Consider the following 18,204-nt stretch of genomic DNA (forward strand, 5'->3'; position numbering starts at 1 on the left):
AGCCTGTGCGCCACCCTCCTCCCCGCTCCCCCCAGCTGGCACGAGTGAGTCATGCTGTCCCAGGGAGCCACATAGACTTTGGGATAAATGTTTGTTTTTACCTTTTAATGTGCATGCAAATAAAAGGTTGGGTTGTAAACCTGTTTCTACCTCTTTTATCACTAGCCTACCCACAAGGTTACCTGCAATCTAGGTAACCATCTACAGAAATTAAGCCACAATGGGCTGGATTTGCTACTGGTTATAAACCAGCCTAGCTGAATGTGTAGTGGCACAGGTGTGCACCAGCAGAGACTTTGGCCCAGCTTCTGTTCAACTAACATTACATCCCAGCAGGTTCAGGTCTGAAATCTGGATCTGGGCACAACCTTCACTGCAAGCTGGACCTGAGGCAGAGGTTCAGGACTGGGCCTGGGATCACGGGCGGTGGCTATGTTTTTGCACAGACAGTGCTCCAGAAATACTGGCAGGAAAGTGGTTCTGGTGACAACAGCCTGATTTTTACTAAGGGAGCACAGGCAGAAAGGAAGACAGCGTCACACTCCGGGAGCTTTGAGGGGGCTTCATTAGTGAGACTGAGGATAAAGTAACAAAAAGGTGCCCAGGATCTAGACCGTAAGCAATAAAGTGCCCCCATGTGACGCTGTCTCAACCACCCACAACCTTTTTCTCTGAGAGCCGGTCTGCACTGCAGCCCAGGTCCTGTAGTGAAATGGTGGGATTAGGAGCCAGGGAACAAATCCCTGAGCTGCACAGGAGGAAGGTGTTAAATAATTGCAAAATGTTGTTACCTTGGACAGCTGTGCTCTCACAAGGCCAAGGTGAGAGCGCTCTGGCAGGAATCAGCAGGTGACCTGTTCCTGCTCTGAGTTACTTCGGGGACCCCTGTTCCCAGTAATTGTAATGGGTTGCATTTCCCAAGCTTGAATTTCTCAGGAAACATGGTGGTGGTTTGTATAATATTGACAAAAGCTGCTTCCCTTGCATTAAAAATTAATCTAATTGGGCTGGGCACTGGGAAGGGGGCTCAAGGACTGGGCAGAATTGATTTCAGTTCAGCTTGGGTCCCTCCATAGTAATAACCATAAATAAGGGGCAGGTATCTAATTGTACAAAGGGGCATTGTTACCAAACTAAGAGTCCATAATGGAAAAGGGATTTTTTTTTCTAGAAAACAGTCTCATCCAGGAACAGTTGAGAACAGCAATTAAAGTTAATAACAGTGCTCTCATTAGGAAACCGCAACAAAATCTGCAATTAGGAAAATATTGTCCTGGAGCCCCTGCTCCGGCTGACGGGCGCTCTGCACAAGATCCAAGGGGGTGTGTGCACACGTGGCTGCTTCAGGTTGTCCTGCTCCCTTACGACCTTCCAGGCATCCTCAGCCCCTGACTTAATTTCTGTCAGACTACCCAGGTTCCCATGTCTCCAGTGGCAATGCGGATGGAGGATGGCCGCAAGCAGAGAACGGTGCTGGTGGCTCTTCACTGGCAAAGCACCCAGGCTCAGCAGCTGGTAAACTGGGGTTGCAACTGTCTTCAGCTACCAGACTGTGCCCTCAATTCAAGACCTGTGTATGTAAGAGGAAAGATTAGATCTTTATCCCCATTATTCTACCTTGTACTTCTAGTTCGTAAGCCTAAAACCATGCTCTTATTCGCAGGCCTCTGTGGGCAGCAGGAAGGTCTGTTCGCAGCCGCAGACAGAAGTGACTGGGCAAAGCAACCCCGCTCTTCCTCCCTTCCCTCTCCCCTAGCAGCTCCGCACTCGCAGGGGTCTCTTTCCAGCCTCTTATTCACGCAGGTGCCTTCAAAGCCCTGGGCAGCAGGAACAAGAGCACCACCCAAGCTCGTTACTATCTGATGGCACCAGGAAGTCACCTCCCTGCAAGCCGACCCCAGCTGCTGCAGTCCGCTGCACCAGAAAGGCTCGCAGGGCAGTGACTTGCTGGTGCCATCAGATAGTAGAAAGCTTGGGAGGTGCTCTTGTTCCTGCTGCCCAGAGCTCGCAACCAGTGCCTGAACACTGCCTCTGCTTTGCAGGGAAAACAGCAACGCGGACCCAGAACTGGCCGTTCTGGCTCAGGAGAAAGTGGTATTAGCTGCTGTGCATCAGGCAGGGGCTAAGGATGCCTTGACCAGGCCTTGAATTCCCCCCATTCTTTTTGCTGGACTACCGTGGTCCACGCAGAAGAAGGCGGTTTCAAGATGGTCAGTAATGTGCCCCATGAACCAGAAGCAAAAGGGCCTTGATTGGGGGCTCTGGAGCCCTGCCCTGTTGTGAAGGGCAATCAATACTCACCAGCACCAAGGAGGACCCCGGGGGAGGGGGGACGTGCCAGGTGCTGCCCTGGCCCCAGCCGGGGTTTCTCTGCTATCTGCAGCGGAGATGCATGGATGCGGGCAAGCAGAGCCTGTGGCCCAGGTCATGGGCACTAACCAGCTTGCACTGTAATACCACTCGTATGGGAAAGCCTTCACCCGCCCCGTCAGGGCCACGTGGCTTCTGCCACCAAGCAGGGCTTCCCAGAAAGCTGACAGCGATACCTCCACCACAAAAACCTGCGCTTTGCAGCTGCTCAGCGCTGCACTACCTGTCCCCAAACAGCACCGAGCACTAGGTGCACCGTGCTATGGGCGATGCGCGAGAGCCTTGCCTAGGAGATCGACCGCTCTTGGCAGGTCTGCTACTTGCATTTTCAGCAATCGATAGTTTGTTGAGTGGAGATAAAAGCCACAAAGGACTTTTACCCAAGTAAATGAGCTCTCACACTTGCTCCCCAGCAATGAAGGTGAATGTGGTAGGATGCTATTTTTAGTTAAGCAGGGGCACATTTTGCTGCATGATGCTTTAAAAGGAAATACAGAAGTGTCAGTAAAATGCCAGGGGTTTCTGCTCAACTTTGTGACTAATCACTTTTGCCACCAAAGGGTGCAGAGGGGGAAACCGCAGGTACGTTCCTGGTGGCAGAGCTGCTGATTCAGATTTCTGCTTGCTGGGGTCATTAACTGATAGGCAGCTTGTAACAAACTCATTCACTCTTGTGAATTTTATGATGAGCTTCTTGATGATGCCTCATTTTCCTGCAATCCTGTTGAAGATTAATCAGTTAATCGCCCCATTGACCAAGGTAAAACCTCAATAAACTTTTATCGGAGCAAAATCCGTGTCCTGAGCACTCAGATTCACTCCGGAGCCCGGCGCTGCCCTGCAGCACAGGGCTGGGCCCGAAGCCGGCGGCGGCTCGTGCCCCGAGCTGGCTCTTTGTCGCCCAGCCGGCGTAAAACGATCTGCCGCGTGGCCCAAACGGCGCCCGGCTCGGCCAGCAGCAGCGTGCCTGGAGCCGGCCCCCCGCCCCGCCCCGCCCCGCCCCCGGGGGTCCTGATTCCCCGCTGTCTGCGGTCTCCTCGGCCCCGCCGCCGCCCCGCGAGGGCAGCGTGCCCGGCCGGGAGCTGCGTGCGCCGCCGCCGCCGCCGGGGGCGGGCCGGGGCCGGGGCCGGGGCCGGGGCCGGGCGGAGCTCGCTGCCTCTCCGCCTCCTGCCCGCCCGCCCGCCGCCATGGCCGAGCCGGGGCCGGCGCGGCGCCGCGTGACGGTGGAGCCGGTGCTGGTGCTGGGCACGGCGGCGCTGGGGCTGCAGGGCCCGCTCTGCACCCAGTACCTGTGGGAGCGCCTGGGCGCCCCGCTCCGCTACAACGGCAGCGCCGCGCGCCCCGCCTGCAACGCCAGCGCCCGCGGGCCCGGCGACGCGCTGCAGCAGGTGAGCGCCGCCCGCCCGCCCGCCCGCCGGGGGGCGCTGCGCGCACTGGGGGCCCGCCGGGGGGCGCTGCGCGCACTGGGGGCCGGCCCGCCCGCCCGGCCGCCGGGGGGCGCTGCGCGCACTGGGGGCCCGCCGGGGGGCGCTGCGCGCACTGGGGGCAGGCCCGCCCGCCCGGCCGCCGGGGGGCGCTGCGCGCACTGGGGGCCCGCCCGCCCGCCCGCCCGCCGGGGGGCGCTGCGCGCACTGGGGGCAGGCCCGCCCGCCCACCCGCCGGGGGGCGCTGCGCGCACTGGGGGCCCGCCGGGGGGCGCTGCGCGCACTGGGGGCCCGCCCGCCCGCCGGGGGGCGCTGCGCGCACTGGGGGCCGGCCCGCCCGCCCGGCCGCCGGGGGGCGCTGCGCGCACTGGGGGCAGGCCCGCCCGCCCACCCGCCGGGGGGCGCTGCGCGCACTGGGGGCCCGCCCGCCCGCCGGGGGGCGCTGCGCGCACTGGGGGCAGGCCCGCCCGCCGGGGGGCGCTGCGCGCACTGGGGGCCGGCCCACCCGCCCGCCCGCCGGGGGGCGCTGCGCGCACTGGGGGCAGGCCCGCCCGCCCGCCCGCCCGCCGGGGGGCGCTGCGCGCACTGGGGGCAGGCCCGCCCACCCGCCCGCCGGGGGGCGCTGCGCGCACTGGGGGCCCGCCGGGGGGCGCTGCGCGCACTGGGGGCCCGCCCGCCCGCCGGGGGGCGCTGCGCGCACTGGGGGCCGGCCCGCCCGCCCGGCCGCCGGGCGCTGCGCGCACTGGGGGCCCGCCGGGGGGCGCTGCGCGCACTGGGGGCCCGCCCGCCCGCCGGGGGGCGCTGCGCGCACTGGGGGCAGGCCCGCCCGCCCGCCCGCCGGGGGGCGCTGCGCGCACTGGGGGCGGGCCCGCCCGCCCGCCGGGGGGCGCTGCGCGCACTGGGGGCAGGCCCGCCCGCCGGGGGGCGCTGCGCGCACTGGGGGCCGGCCCACCCGCCCGCCCGCCGGGGGGCGCTGCGCGCACTGGGGGCAGGCCCGCCCACCCACCCGCCGGGGGGCGCTGCGCGCACTGGGGGCAGGCCCGCCCGCCCGCCCGCCCGCCCGCCGGGGGGCGCTGCGCGCACTGGGGGCAGGCCCGCCCACCCGCCCGCCGGGGGGCGCTGCGCGCACTGGGGGCCCGCCCGCCCACCCGCCCGCCGGGGGGCGGTCCCCAGGCTGTGGTGCAGCCCTGCCCCCGCCCCGAGGGAGCCTTTGGGGTGGGTGCTGGTCCCTGCCCCATCCAGGCTAGGGGGCTGGGCGGTGATGGTGCCTCGCTCTGTCGCAGGAGGTGGAGACCCTCGTCTCCCACTGGACCCTCTACCTCAACCTGGGAGGCTTCTTCGTGGGCCTCTTCTCCGTCACCCTCTTCGGGCCGTGGAGCGACCGCGTGGGCCGGCGCCCGGCGCTCATCCTGCCCGCGGTGGGCATGGCGCTGCAGGCGGCCGTCTACCTCCTCGTCATGTACCAGCAGCTGCACGTGGCCTACTTCCTGCTGGGCCGCGTCCTGAGCGGCCTCCTGGGCGACTACAACCTCATCCTGGCCGCGTCCTTCGCCTACGTGGCGGACATCAGCGACAGGAGCTCGCGCACCTTCCGCGTGGCCGTGCTGGAGGCCTGTCTGGGCGTGGCGGGCATGCTGGCCAGCGTGGCCGGCGGGCAGTGGCTCCGGGCGCAGGGCTACATCAACCCTTTCTGGATGGTGCTGGCCGTCAGCCTCGCCGCTGCGCTCTACGCCGCCCTGTGTCTGCCGGAGTCGGTGAGGCCGCGGCAGCCTGCCAAGCTGTTCACCCTCCGCCACTACGTGTCCGTGTACCAGCTCTTTGCAGCCCCGGGGCGCCACAGAGCCCAGCTGCAGCTTGCCCTCTACTCCCTGGCCTTCTTCCTCATCGTCACCATCCACTTCGGGACCCGGGGCATCTTCGTGCTGTATGAGCTTGGCTCCCCGCTGTGCTGGGGCCCCGATCTCATTGGCTACGGCTCGGCGGCCAGTTACCTGGCCTACCTGAGCAGCCTAGGGGGGCTGCGGGCGCTGCAGCTGTGCTTGGGAGACGCTTGGGTGGCAGAGCTGGCCTTGCTGTCCAACATCCTGGGACTGGTGGTGATTTCCTTGGCCACAACGACGGCGCTGATGTTCACAGGTGATGCTGGAGCCCTGCCTCCCGGGATCAGTCGTGAGGCCTAGGTTAGGGGGAGGAGGGAGAGGATGGCATCCCCGGGGAGATGCAGACCGGCAGGGAAAGCAGCCCATGTGGCAGCTCCCTGGAGGTCAGCCAGCCAGGAGTGAGGCCTGGCTCTGCTACCACCCTGAAAAGCCATGCAGGTTGGGCCCTTGGGCGGCCCATGGGAGCCAAAGGACTGTAAGGGGAGGCAGGCCTGGGGTGTGTGGGGAGCTGGCGGGCAGCAGTATGGACTGCAGTCACCAGCTCTGCAAACCTGGATGTGTCTTATTTCTCACCCCAGGTTACGGGATCCTGTTCCTTTCGATGGCAGCCACACCAGTGATCCGGGCAAAGCTGTCCAAGCTGGTGGATGAGAAGGAGCAAGGTAAGGGCAGGGCCCATAGTAGGACCCGCTACATCCAGACTGCTGATGCATGCTCGGGAGCCACCTTGGGAGTGTGCGCTTCAGTCTCAGCCTCTTCTGGCTGAAGGGGGTCAGCTCCCCTCAAGCCCTCTGCCCGCACCCACGGCCATGTCCCTGGCCTTGAGCAGGGCTGCCCCTTTCTCGGCACTGCCAGCCAGTTCTCTAGGCAGTGGCCCATGCAGATGAAGCAGGAGTCAGTTGTGTTTGAGCATGGGGGATGGGTCACTGAGCTGCTTTCAAACCCTTTCCCTAGGAACAAGCCTTAGATGGGTTAAAAATAAACCCTGCACACAGAAGCAGTCCTGGCCCAGCTTTCACTTCAGTAAACCAGCAGCAATTGGAAGAAGCTCAGCATTACTAGGCAGATAAACCACAGGGTGTGGTGGGTCATCCTCCTCGGTGTGGCGCCAGGAAGGGCCCGGCCAGGCCTCTTCCTCCTCCACCTTGCTCTGCAGAGCCTGCTGTCCTGCTGAAGGACACGTGAGCTGGGGCTGCAGGGTGCGGGGGGACATGAAACAGCAAGTGTCTGGACGTGTGCAAAGCGCTGACTCCTCCAAGAGCTCTCCTGTGTCCTCTGCTAGGATGAAGCCAGTGTGAATGTGATTGTGAGCTTACAAAAGGCAGCATCTCTGCCATGTTGGTTGTGTAAGGAGTGATAACATGCTTGGCACAGAGACAGACGGAGATTGCCTCTGCCTCAGGGAACTGACAGTCCCTTCAGGTGTGTGGCATCCTGTGCCCGGGCAAGTACTGCTCAGATAAGGCAGTGGCGTTTTCCTGCACATGGGCTGAACTTGGCCCGTCATAAAAAACCCCCCAAGGATTGGAAGGGACCTTAGGAGTCATCTAGTGCAACCCCCTGCTCCAAGCAGGACCAGGCCCAACTACATCATCCCAGCCAAGGCTATCTAGCTGGGTCCAAGGATGGAGACTCCTCTACCTCTCTCGGTGACCCAGTCCAGTGTTTCACCACTGTCCTCATGGGAGAGGTTTTTCCTAATATCCAGCCTAAACCTTCCTTGCTGCAACTTGAGCAACTGTCATTTCAGGCTGTGTACAGAGCACCCGTCTCCCTGGCAGACATCTATCCCCAGCCCCTGGCGCTTGTGCTGCAGCTTGAAACAGGCAGGGATATTTCAGTAGGGCCCTGGACATCCGGTGTGGAGGGAAGAGCCTCCGGGGAGCCACGCGGCTGACCCCTGTCCATGGTGTCTCTGCCAGGTGCTCTCTTTGCCTCTGTTGCCTGCGTGGAAGGACTCTGCTCCCTCATAGCCACCGGCGTGTTCAACTCCCTGTACCCTGCCAGCCTGCACTTCATGAGAGGATTCCCCTTTCTCTTTGGGGCCATCATTCTCCTCATCCCAGCTGTCATTATCGGGTAACTCGGCCCCCCACTCTCATGTAGACAGCACTGTGCTGCTTCTCCAGCCTTTTGCAGGGCAGTGATTTATGATGGGTTGTTATAAGGCTTGCTCTGAAGGGTGACTGTAAGGGGAGGTTTACTCGCTGACATGCGAGTCTCGGTCCTGGGACCTGGATTGAAGGTTGGAGCGTGCAGTGGGTGTAGGTGCCGCAGGGCCCGGTGCCTGGCCCAGAGCAGGACCCGGGGGAGGCACGTTGGCTGCTTCTGCAGACCAAGGGGAGAGTTGGGTGTCTCGGGGGCAGGTTGCAAAGACCTGCACTATGAGCCAGGAGGTGCCTAGAGCCAGCTCCTCGCACAGGCATGTATGGACTCTCACCCCCTCTCTAGCGGAAGAACCTGGGTCTGAGCTGCAAGGCAGCACCTCTGTGAGCTCCAGCCAGGAACCAGGAGGCCTCTCTGAGGGCAGGTGCCTCCAATGCTTGCCCTTTCCTGCATGCCCCCGGGGAAGCGCTAAGCCTGTTGGTTCTCTCCTAGGTGGATAGAAATCTTGGCCTCAGAGCCCGAATACGGTCACTTCACGGATGCTGCCTCGTCCCCGACGGAAAGCGAGGCAGTGCCACCTCCCAGGCAAATAGTAGATGCTGCTGAATGAGCCAGTTGGCAGCAGCTCTGGACTCTGCTAGGAAGACTTCACAGACTGCGACCCATGGGTGTCCTTGGAGGTGGGCAGTGCCATGCAGCTCGACGGAGTAAGAACTGAGGTCTGCTGGTGGGGATGCCTCTGTGCTGTTGTGTTCCCCCAGTCTGTCGGGGAAGATGCAGGGGGCTTTAAACATGGAGTAGGGATAGGGACTAGCACCACTTGCTCACAGGGGCCACAGGACAAGTCACTAGCTGGCCATTCTTGGGGGGGAAATGGGGCAGGGGGAGCTCAGGCTGAAGCTACAGACCAGAGCCCGGCAACGCATCTGTACTGGGTAGCAGATGATTGATTCCTTAGCGTGAGTGCGACCCACACCACTCACTCCTCGCGCAAGGCAAAACTGGCTCTGAAGAGGGCAGATGTGGAGAGCAATGGGTGGACTGTAGAGGGAGGCAGCTGCCTGCACCTGAGTAGCAGAAGCCATCTGGCTGGGCTTTTGCAGGGTGGTATTCACCTTCCCCGCTGGGAGGAGAGTCCCATGGGAGTGCTCTCAGCTGCCAAACTGGTGTTGGCCTCAGGGGAATGTGTCCCTAGGAGAAAAGGATTCCTCATGTGAAGTGCCAAGGCAAGCAGCCCCGGGCCTTGCTCCCTTGCAGCCCAGGGATTCAGAGCTGTTAATAAAATCTTGTTGACTCCTTGTCACATCCATCACTTGCACAGTAATAAATTAGCAGGGCTGATTAAAAAACAAAAAAAACCCTTATGCAAGGCCCCAGGCACATGCTGTACTGTCTGCTAAGCAGTTTACCTGCAAGGACAAGGGTTCTCCAGGGGGGAAATAACCCCTGGTTCTGTTTTATAGCCAATAAACGGTGGCCTTGGCAGCAGTTATTTCAGATCATTTTCTTTCTTGCTTATCTCTCCATCATGCTTTTGCTTCCCTCTTGGCTCGGTAGCACTGGGACAAAGGAGAGGAACAGCAGCTGGTGCTGATCCGTGCTGATCTGCCAGGCCCCTGCGAGGGTCCAGAGCTGAGGGACCCTAGGTGACCACAGAGGCCTCTGTGGGCTTGTCTCCGGGTCCTGGAGGGGAGCGCGCAGCAGCAGCTGCAGCTCTGCCCATGGGTCATGCATAGTACTCGCCGCACTGGAGTAGCTGCCCCCTCCTGTCAATGGGGACCACTGCTATTAGCACGGAAAGGGGGTTGCAGGGCAAGAGCCAGCTCTGATTCTCCCCAGTCTCGCTAGTTCAGCACATGGACAAAGGGGTGATGGGGAGACCTCACCCTTTCTGTGAGATCTCTACTCGGCCGCTGCATGCTAGTGACTCGGAGGGGGGGGAGCTGCACTGTCCCCTCCCCTGGCCCAGCCCTGCCTCCTGGCACTGTTGGGGTGGCTCAATCCCTGGCACCCAGTGTGTGGGCAGGGGAAACGTGAAGTCCTGTTGACGGAAGAACAGCTCCTTCTGTGCAAAGTTTGTCTGGGCTCTTCTCCCAGATTGACAGGCACGCAGCCTGGTGCTGAGTGGCTGCTACAGGTGCCTTGGGTAGCACGAGCCTGGGAAGAGACAAAGCATGAGATCTTTGGGCTGTCTGGGCCAGCAAAAGTGCCCTCGTATCTGAATACTGTGCTGGCTGGAGGGCAGAAGCCAGGGGCAATCGTGGCTGTAGCTTCCCCCAGGACTGCGCATCACGTGTGTGCACCATGGCCGTGGAGGGAGGAAGATGCTAAGTCCCCCTGCCCATCCTTGCCGCTTCCATGGGGCATCCTGGGCAGAACCAGCTGTGGCACCTTTGCTGGGTATTGCACAGAGCCATCCCGCTCATCTCCATGCTGCCCTCCTGCCGCCCAGCCGGGGACGTGCGGCATGTGTGCTCTGTCCTGTCTGTGTCTCTCCCAAGGGGAGCTGAGCTGTCTGGTTGTTTCCCCCAGCTCGTTGTGCTGCTCCGGGGAAGACCAGGCAGATCAGAGGCATGGGTGCTCCAAGTGAACCCCAGGGAAGCTGGGCAGAGTAAGGTTTGTCGTGGCCCTTAGCCCCAGGGACCAGCACAGCACAGCTTTCCCTTCATGTCTGGGGGGCGACTGCAGGTACCCTGTTGGAGCTGGGCTTTGTCAAGCCCCCAGACAACTGGCTGGGGCCACAAGAGTCCCTGAGCTCAGCTCAGCTTCCCTGAGAAGCAGCCCCAGGAGCGGAGCCAGGCCTGATGTGTCTGCAGTAACCTGTGCTAGTGCAGTGCCCCCTGTGCTCCTTGGGGTTTCCTCCATGCCAAGGACCCTCCTGCTCTCCAAGCCCCGGGGCACAAGGTATGGACAGCAAGCTCTGCCCCACTAATGGGGCACCAACCTCTGCAGGCCGGTCCCAGCCCAAAGCACCATGAGCCAGGCTCACTTCACGCTGGGCTGGGCAAGACTTCAGTCCAGCCTGCAGCTTCCAGGAAGGCTCCACCAGACGTGCCGGGGGCCGAAGGCCAGGCATGCAGGTGCTGCAATATTATGCTGCCAATGAGCAGAGAGCGGAAGAGTGAGACCCCAGCACGGTCCAGCTCCTCGGTGCTGTGCAGCGAGGCCCGGGGCACAGCGCAGAAGCACGTGTCAGCCTGCCTCACACTGGGCTCCCCACTTGCCCCTGGCGCCCAGCATGTGAGCGGGGAAGGGCACCGGTGTGGCTAGAGCAGCGACATCACCTGACCTTTAAAAAACACAAGAGGCATTTGGCAAAGGCCCCTGGGAAAGGCTCTACCTGATCTCCAACAAGGTGCTATAGGGGACTGGCAGGGTAAGGGCACGACGGGGAGATACAGCTTATCCCGCGTGCAAGGCCACGAGGAGGTAGGAGGGAGCCCGCGGCAGGGCGGGGGTTCTGCTGGGGGACCGGCTGCGCCTTGCCTGCCACTCGCCTCCCGTTGGCACTTGCGGTGCTGCTCAGCCACCAGTGGCAGCGATGTCCCCCCATGTCTGGCAGGGGCACTGGCGTGGGGCTGCAGCAGCCGGGGAGCTGGAGCTGCGGGGTGATGGAGCCTGCCGGCAGTGGTCTGTAGGCACAGCATAGCGATTCCTCCCTGCGGCTTCGCCCCAGCCCTACTTCACGGGCACCTCTCTTGGCCCCGCAGCCTCGGCTGGGCAGTGCCTGCACCCTCCCGAGTGGGATGCCTGGGGGCCGAGGAAGGCCGGGAGCAGGCTGCCCTGTCCTGGGACAGCAGCTGGGCCACTGGCAGTCTAGGCCGGCTCCATTTGTACCAGGTGGGGAACGCCAGGGCTGGTTTTGCAGAGCCAGCGTGGGGGTGCCCCCAGCCAAGTGCCTGTTCTCTTGCAGTGTCCCGCAAGCCAAGGGAGCAGGCAGGGTCCTGCGCAGGGGAAGAGCAGGGTGCGCTGTGCAGCGCTGGAGAAAGGGAGGTCTAGAGGGAAGATCTGGCCCCGCAGCTGGTGGCTCGGGCAGCGCTAGGTCTGTGCCAGGGGTGGCACGCACTCCAGGCTGTTCTCGGAGCCGGCGGAGGAGTCCCGGGACGAGCGGCCCTGGAGGAAGCGGATGATCTTCTCGATAGTGGCATCCTGGTACTCGTGGGACCACCTGCGTTTGTGGGAGAGCAGACTCAGCTGTGCTGTCTGGAGAGTGTGGGAGATGCCCCCGGTGAGCTCAACGTGGGGCTGCGAGAGCCGCGGGGACACCCTCTCTCCACTCCTGCATGGGGGCCCAGCCTGGCAGGGAGCGGAGCTTGGAGAACAGCTTGTAGGGAGCTGGGTAGGGGCAAGGGAGGGCTGGAGGAGAGCAGGGGCCTGAGGGCCGTCCAGAGTCCCCAGAGCCTGACGTGACAAGGAGAGGCAACCATTTCGGGGGGACCAGGAGAGGTGTGCGCACCGGGGGAGCAGGCAGCTGTGTCCCCCAGACCGCGTGTCCAGCCCTGAGCCTCCCACTAGCCTCCGTACCCAGTTTTAGCCATGTTTCCCCCCCCCGGCTCACTTGATGCCATTGAATTTGAGGACGGCCCTCATGTCCTCAGGGAGTGTCTGTGGGTCAGGCCACTCAAAGTGGTCGGTCACGGGGACGATGTTCTTCCCACAGTTCAGTGCTGTCACAATCTCCTGGGGAAGGGAAGGGGCAGAGCTCAGCCCATGGCGCCACGGCCTCCTGCCCTATACTCCCGCGGTGCCACCCAGGGAAAGGGCCGTGGAAGCGCCTGCCTCACCTTGTGCACCCAGTCCTTGCACTCAGGGTCTCCCATGCACTTGTCCAGCGAGCCCGGGGAGAGCACCAGCACAAAGTTGCGGGCGCTCGTCACGCTCTGGATCAGCTTGTCTTCGAACTTCCCAGCCTCCAGCTTCTCCACGTCGATGAATGCGCTGAAGCCGTGCAGCTGCAGGTGGACCTTCAGCAGGCTGGAGCGAGGGAGACAGGGCATCACCAGGGTACCCTCCAGGCTCCTGTCCTCCAACCCTGCTCCAGCCACGTCAGCTGGAGGCACCAGACACGGAAGCACAGGGAGCGGCTCCCACAGGCCAGGCGCAGCCTTTGAGAGCTCAGCCACTCTCCCAGCCCCTTGCAGCAGAGCAGGATGTGGGCACCCAAGGCTGGCACTGAACATGGGGGTAGGAGTGGGCCTTGCACCCAGGCCTGTGCAAGGGGAAGGGGAAGGGACCCACCAGCATTCAGGGAGGCAGAACGGGGCTGAATCCCCCTCACTGCCCCTCCAGATGCTGCTCCTTCCCCGTGTCCATGGAGCATGCCTGGGGCAGTGTGGGGTCACTCACCTGGGCTCAGCACTCACCCACCTGGCTAGCTGTGACCCTGTGCTGCGCCGGTAGCTGATAAAGACATCAGGCCCATTGGAGGTGGATTTGCTGCAGGGCAGTGGGGAGTGAAGCATTTCTAGATGCAAGAGGAAACATCAGCAGACAGTGAATAGTGACCCCCAAATGGCCATGCCCGTGTGCCCCCCCGGCTCTGCCCTGGCAGGCCCGTACCCCTGGCAGCACAAAGGATGCGGATGCGGTGGAAGCCCAGGTCGATGTGGCAGTCCTCCTGCAGCTGCTGCTCGGTCACGCGGTGCAGGAAGTTGCGGTCGATGCCGCAGGTCACCAGGTTGTACGTGTACTGGCGGAACTTGGGGTCCACATTGCCCAGCCAGTCGGCCAGGTTGCTGCGGTCGCAGGTGCAGTAGTTTGCATACGTCTTCAGCTCCACGAGCTCCCGGAAAAACCTGGCAACACAACAGAGGAGGGCAGTGCCCGAGGCCCGGCGTCAGGCGGGCACCAGTAGCTCCTGCATGGACACGGCTCATATTTGGACAGAGAAAAGGGTGCCCAGGTGCCTGGAGAAGACGAAGGTGGACAGATGGATGTGCAGGCAGCCGGATGGCTGTGGCAACATCAAGGGGCAGAGGATGCCGTGCAGAAGCAGAAACCTGGGTGAATCTGCAGCTTTGTATGCACCAGGCCCCCAACCTGCTCCTCTGCATGCCAAGATCCTCCTCTCAGCCCCATCACCCCTTCCCTTGAGTGCTGTCTTCCCTCCGTCCCCTGGAGCCAGCATCCCCCTGGAAAGCAGAGTCTGTCCTGGCAGGGACCCTTCCCAGGAGGGGGACACTGGGAGGGTCAGGGCTTCTCTCCCAGCCCAGGCTCCCCGCTGTCTGCTTTGCAGAGGAGAGTCCGAGGCCTCTCCCTGGGCCCTGGACGTGTGGTCACTGCAGTGCGAGCTGCCTGAGCCCTGGGCTCCTACCTCTTGCGGGTGATGCTGGAAGCCATCCCTAGGTCCCCTTGCAGGTCCATCTCCGTCAGCTTAAGCAGCAGGTCTCCGTCCACCTGGTGATCCTACCGAGAGGGAGGGGCTCAGCGCCATCGCTGGGGCCTGTTACAGGGGGCATGTGGGGCAGGCAGTGCATGGAGGGGAGCGGGCACCCTGGATTGTCTTTACCGTCCAGAGAGGGGGAAGCCCTCAAGCCCATGCCAGCCCCTGCAGGCCCCTCTGCTCCGGGGGGCACTGACGGGACGGTTGGACGATTCCAGGGCTTCTCGGTGAGGTACGGCCCACGCCCCGGATGCCTGAGCAGGGCTATAGGGCATGCGGCCAAGAGCTGCTACCTCTCCTAGACCATCCCTGCCAGATGGCTGGGGTTGGGCGTAGCTCTGTTGCTCTGGGTGGCAGTGACTGCAGATTATAAACTGGTGCAAGTCAGACCGTGTGTGCACGCGTGTGTGTGCACGTCCCCCGTGGACCGCACCCTACCAGGAAGCGCTGGCAGTACTGGTTGAAGCCGATCTGCTGCAGCCAGGTCTGCACTTCGAGGGGCTTCCAGCTCGGGACGAGGGGCAGGATCCGGCACGGCACCTCCTCGCCCATGGTGCGCAGTGCCTTCTTGGCCAGTGCCGAGACGGTGCCGCCAGTTGAGTAGCACACGAGCCGCTTCAGGCTCTGGGTAGCCCCAGTCTCGTTGAAAATCTGGGGGCGGCCAAGGGGGAGGGTCGCAGCCGTGCTCACTCCCAGCCCGCACCCCCGGGTTGCTCCGTGCACCCCGCTCTCATGACAGAGCGGGGAGGCCCTGCTCTTGCAGAGGCCGCCCCACTGCCACGCTGCTCTCCCAGCCCAGCCTCTACCTGGGTCGTCTTCTGCCGGGTCTTGATGGCGGCCTCGGTGCAGAGGTAGAAGGCGGCGATGCACTGGGCCTCCAGCCGCGAGCTGTCCAGCAGCGGCACCAGGCGTTGCAGGTCGTTGGCCGTACGGCCCTGGCTGTTGTCGCTGCTGCCCAGCAGGTCGTGGGCAAACTGCTCGGGGTCCAGGGAGGCGATGAAGGGCTCCACCAGCGCCAGGGTGCCCGAGCTCTCCACCTCCCGCTCGATCTCTTTGTTGGTGGCCAGCACAGCGATGGCCAGGCAGGCGTGCAGGCGCACCAGCTCATCCGCCTTGGAGAAGGCCAGCGGGAAGAGCCACTCGGCCGCCTTCCTCTCCACCATGAGCCGCTGGTTGGCCTGCCCGCCGTACATGGCACAGTTGGCCAGGGCCATGGCGCAGTGGCGCAGCACGATCGGATCAGTCCCACGGCACCAGTACAGGATGGCGTCCAGGCCGCCATCGGAGATCAGCTGGCTGCACGTGTCCTCAGTATGCTTGAACATGTGCTCCAGGATGCCCGAGACGCTGCGGGCCAGCTGCGGGCTGTCTCGCTCCTTGGCCAGGTTCAGGATCACACCCAGGCCAATCCGGGCAATCCGGTCCCTGGCAGGGGGAGACGCGGCACGTTGCAGCGGGTCAAAATCGGGCGAAGGCACAGAGGATGGTGCTACCAGGGCCTCCTGGCTCATCCGGCATCAGGAAGCTGGTGCCGGCCCCATGGCCCGTGCACCTGCCCCTGTGGCCTGGCTGCCAGCAGCAGGAGAAGGGGCTGGAGAGAGGCCATGGAGAGCTCCCCGTAGCCCAGGACACAGACACGCAGGAGAGATGAGGTCTGTCGTGAGTGCCCCCCAGGAGCCAGGCCACGCAGACAGGGGAAAAGGGGTCTCAGCCTTGCTGCTGCTGCATTTCGTGGGTAAGAAGCTCCTGCCTGAGCCCGTTTCCCTGCCGCATTGTCTCTGGGCTGCGGTGGGAGCCCGCTGCCAGGGGAGCGGGTTTCGGTGCAGGGCCCGGGGAGGTGGAGGTGCTGGCTCAGGGGCTGGCGGGGCTGGTCTGCAGGCTCCTGGGCCCAAGCCCAGCCCACAGCCGGGGGCCGCACAGACACACAGGGCTGGAGGCTGGGACTGGGTCTGCCCAGGGTGCAGGTTGGGCTGGGCATCCCCCTGCCCCGCAGTGCCGGGAGGGGTCTATCACCAGTGCTCAAGGGAGCTGCTGGAAGGAGCGCTCATGGGACGCGGGCCAGGCCAGGAGAACGGCAGCTCCTGGAGCCAGCAGGCGCCTGCCCCGTCGCACAGACGCACGCCAGGCCCGCTTTCCTGGCAGGGCCCTTCTGGGAAGCTCTGTGCAGCTCACGCTGGCCTTGAGCTCAGCCTGGCAGTGAAAAGCAGGGACGGCTCTGGACAGACGATGCCCCCGGGGCCCCCCAACCTGCCTGAGGACTCCCTGGGGGTCTGCAGCCTATTTGGGGAAGGGGTGTGAGACGTGTCCTGCTCCCCGTTCCTGCCCCTGCCTCTCAGGGGACAAGCTCCTCCCTGCGCCTGGCGCCAGGGCTCAGCAAGGTCTGCCAGCCGGCAGAGTAACGGTGCAGGAACCAAGGCCCTCCCAAAGCCCGGGTCTCTGGGTGGACAGTCTCCCCGGCTCGGCCCCCGGCCCAGGAAGTCGTGTGAGCTCGGTGCAAGGCACGAGGGGCCTGCAGCCCTCTGTATCGTTGCGCGTGCCCGGCGCTGCCCAGCCCGCTCTTCCCGAGCAGGGATCTGCCCGGGCCTGGCCTCCTCCCTGCCGGGTCTCTGGAGCCTGGACAGGCTCGGCTGCGCCCTGCCTCGGGGGTGGGGGCCCGGAGGGTGGAGGTGCACGGGCGGCCCGCAAGGCTCTCGGGCGCCCTCTCCTGCGCAGCGGCCGCTGCCGGAGTCAGCGCTCGGTGCTTGGCCCTGCCAGGATGGGGCCCAGAGGATGCCCTGGCACTGTGCACCGCACAGCACCCTGCGAGCGCGCTGTGCAGTGAGGGTCGGGGGTCCCCGGCACCCTGCGGAGGCCTGGACACTGGTCAGCATGCGGCACAGGCCAAAACACGAGGCAGGATGTTTCCTCGGGCGCCGTCAGGCCTGGCCACCGCCTGCCCGGCTCCTGCCCTTCACCCGCTCACCTGTTCTCCGCCACCAGGATCTGCTCCAGGAGCTTCCCGGCCTGGCACTTGGTCTCCGGCTCGGCGGTGTGCAGCAGGCTCAGCAGCAGGTCCAGGCCCCGCTCCAGACGGATCACGTCGCACAGCGCCTTGGCCACATCCCTGCCCACCGTGGGGATCACCCAGGCCTCCTCCACCAGCTGGAAGATGGTGGCGATGGCCCCTCGCAGCTGCGCGGGGCCGGCTGCTTGCTTCAGGGAGGAGATGGCCGAGTGCAGCTCCGGCAGGATGCGGTCCAGAGCCGCCCGGACATCCGTGCTCACCCCGGGGGACACCTCCCGGGCGCCCCCCAGCCTGGCCCACCAGCCTGCCGGGCTCGCGTCCTGAGGCACGCACAGCCGCTCCGAGGAGGACATGGCGAAGAACTGGCACAGTTTATAGGCAGAGACCAGGAGGGTGAGAACCATGGGCATCCCCTACAGCAGCATCCCCGGTCCGCCGCGCCGGCAGCACGGGCTCAGGCTGGCCAGGGCTGCTCTGCCAGCGCAGGAGGGCGGGCAGGAGCCGGGCGGGGTAGCAGCCGCAGTGCTGCGCGCGCGTGCCCGCTCCTCTCCGCCGGGCGCCCAGCACCCCTGCTTCCACCTGCCCGGCTCCTCCTGCTGCCCCCCACCCCGGGGGTGATGTCACCTCCACAGGCCCCGCCCCCCGAGGAGGACCTGTCACCATGGCAACAACATCTTAGGAGGAGGAGGAGGACAGGGCTGGGAGCCTGGCCGCCCTCAGCCCCAGCTCTGGCCTGTCCCGGCCTCGGGCGCTCCTGGCACCACTGTCCCCAGACCCCCGGGCTGCCCAGCCTGGGAGGCGGGCGGGCGGGCGCGGGGGCCAAGGCCTCGGTGCGAGGATGCAGCCCGGCCTCGGGCACGTGGGCAGGCCGAGCCCAAGTGAACTCCCGATCCCCGCGCTCCCTGGCCTGTGATGCAACACCCGCGGCCGGTTATCGGGAGCCGGGCGAAGGTGCTGGGGTCATGTTAACCAGTAGCTGGAGCGGGGCAGGCTGGGAGCAAGATACACAGCGCTTTGTTTGCCTGCTGCGCTGCGGGC

General features: G+C 64.0%; 2 protein-coding genes across 3 annotated transcripts; one reads left to right on the forward strand and one right to left on the reverse strand.

Moving 5' to 3' along the window:
* Nucleotides 1-1,443: 1,443 nt before the first annotated feature.
* On the forward strand, nt 1,444-9,272 carry SLC46A1 (solute carrier family 46 member 1). Its single transcript, XM_090025078.1, has 6 exons — nt 1,444-1,515; nt 3,327-3,758; nt 5,078-5,930; nt 6,253-6,336; nt 7,597-7,753; nt 8,273-9,272. Exons 1-6 carry the CDS (start codon nt 1,444-1,446, stop codon nt 8,388-8,390), a joined length of 1,716 nt encoding a protein of 571 aa, XP_089881204.1. The 3' UTR covers nt 8,391-9,272.
* A 1,836-nt stretch (nt 9,273-11,108) lies between these two features.
* SARM1 (sterile alpha and TIR motif containing 1) lies at nt 11,109-17,756 on the reverse strand. Of its 2 annotated transcripts, XM_090025307.1 has the most exons (9): nt 17,125-17,756; nt 14,969-15,587; nt 14,601-14,813; nt 14,094-14,185; nt 13,340-13,575; nt 13,148-13,244; nt 12,565-12,754; nt 12,339-12,460; nt 11,681-11,948 (listed from the first exon to the last, which is right to left on the reverse strand). In XM_090025307.1, the coding sequence occupies exons 1-9, from the start codon at nt 17,574-17,576 to the stop codon at nt 11,819-11,821; spliced, it is 2,151 nt and encodes a 716-aa protein (XP_089881433.1). In that variant the 5' UTR covers nt 17,577-17,756; the 3' UTR covers nt 11,681-11,818. The 2 variants fall into 2 exon arrangements, with proteins under 2 accessions (XP_089881432.1, XP_089881433.1); XM_090025306.1 differs by lacking the exon at nt 12,339-12,460 and having other exon boundaries at nt 11,109-11,948.
* Between the last annotated feature and the right edge of the window lie 448 nt (nt 17,757-18,204).

The sequence above is a fragment of the Crocodylus siamensis genome, chromosome 13, assembly GCF_052110815.1.
Source record: "Crocodylus siamensis isolate JL-2025a chromosome 13, ASM5211081v1, whole genome shotgun sequence".
Lineage (NCBI taxonomy): Eukaryota > Metazoa > Chordata > Crocodylia > Crocodylidae > Crocodylus > Crocodylus siamensis.

Bases quoted from the DNA above. Each gene is read 5' to 3' on its own strand.
- SLC46A1 (XM_090025078.1), top strand. From the start codon at position 1,444: ATGGAGGATGGCCGCAAGCAGAGAACGGTGCTGGTGGCTCTTCACTGG. The intron at 1,516-3,326 runs GTAAACTGGGGT...CGGCTCGGCCAG, and splicing joins GCACCCAGGCTCAGCAGCTG to CAGCAGCGTGCCTGGAGCCG. The intron at 7,754-8,272 runs GTAACTCGGCCC...GTTCTCTCCTAG, and splicing joins ATCCCAGCTGTCATTATCGG to GTGGATAGAAATCTTGGCCT.
- SARM1 (XM_090025306.1), bottom strand. From the start codon at position 17,576: ATGCCCATGGTTCTCACCCTCCTGGTCTCTGCCTATAAACTGTGCCAG. The intron at 14,186-14,600 runs GTAGGGTGCGGT...CCCTCTCGGTAG, and splicing joins AGTACTGCCAGCGCTTCCTG to GATCACCAGGTGGACGGAGA. The intron at 13,245-13,339 runs GTACGGGCCTGC...TCTTGCATCTAG, and splicing joins CATCCTTTGTGCTGCCAGGG to AAATGCTTCACTCCCCACTG.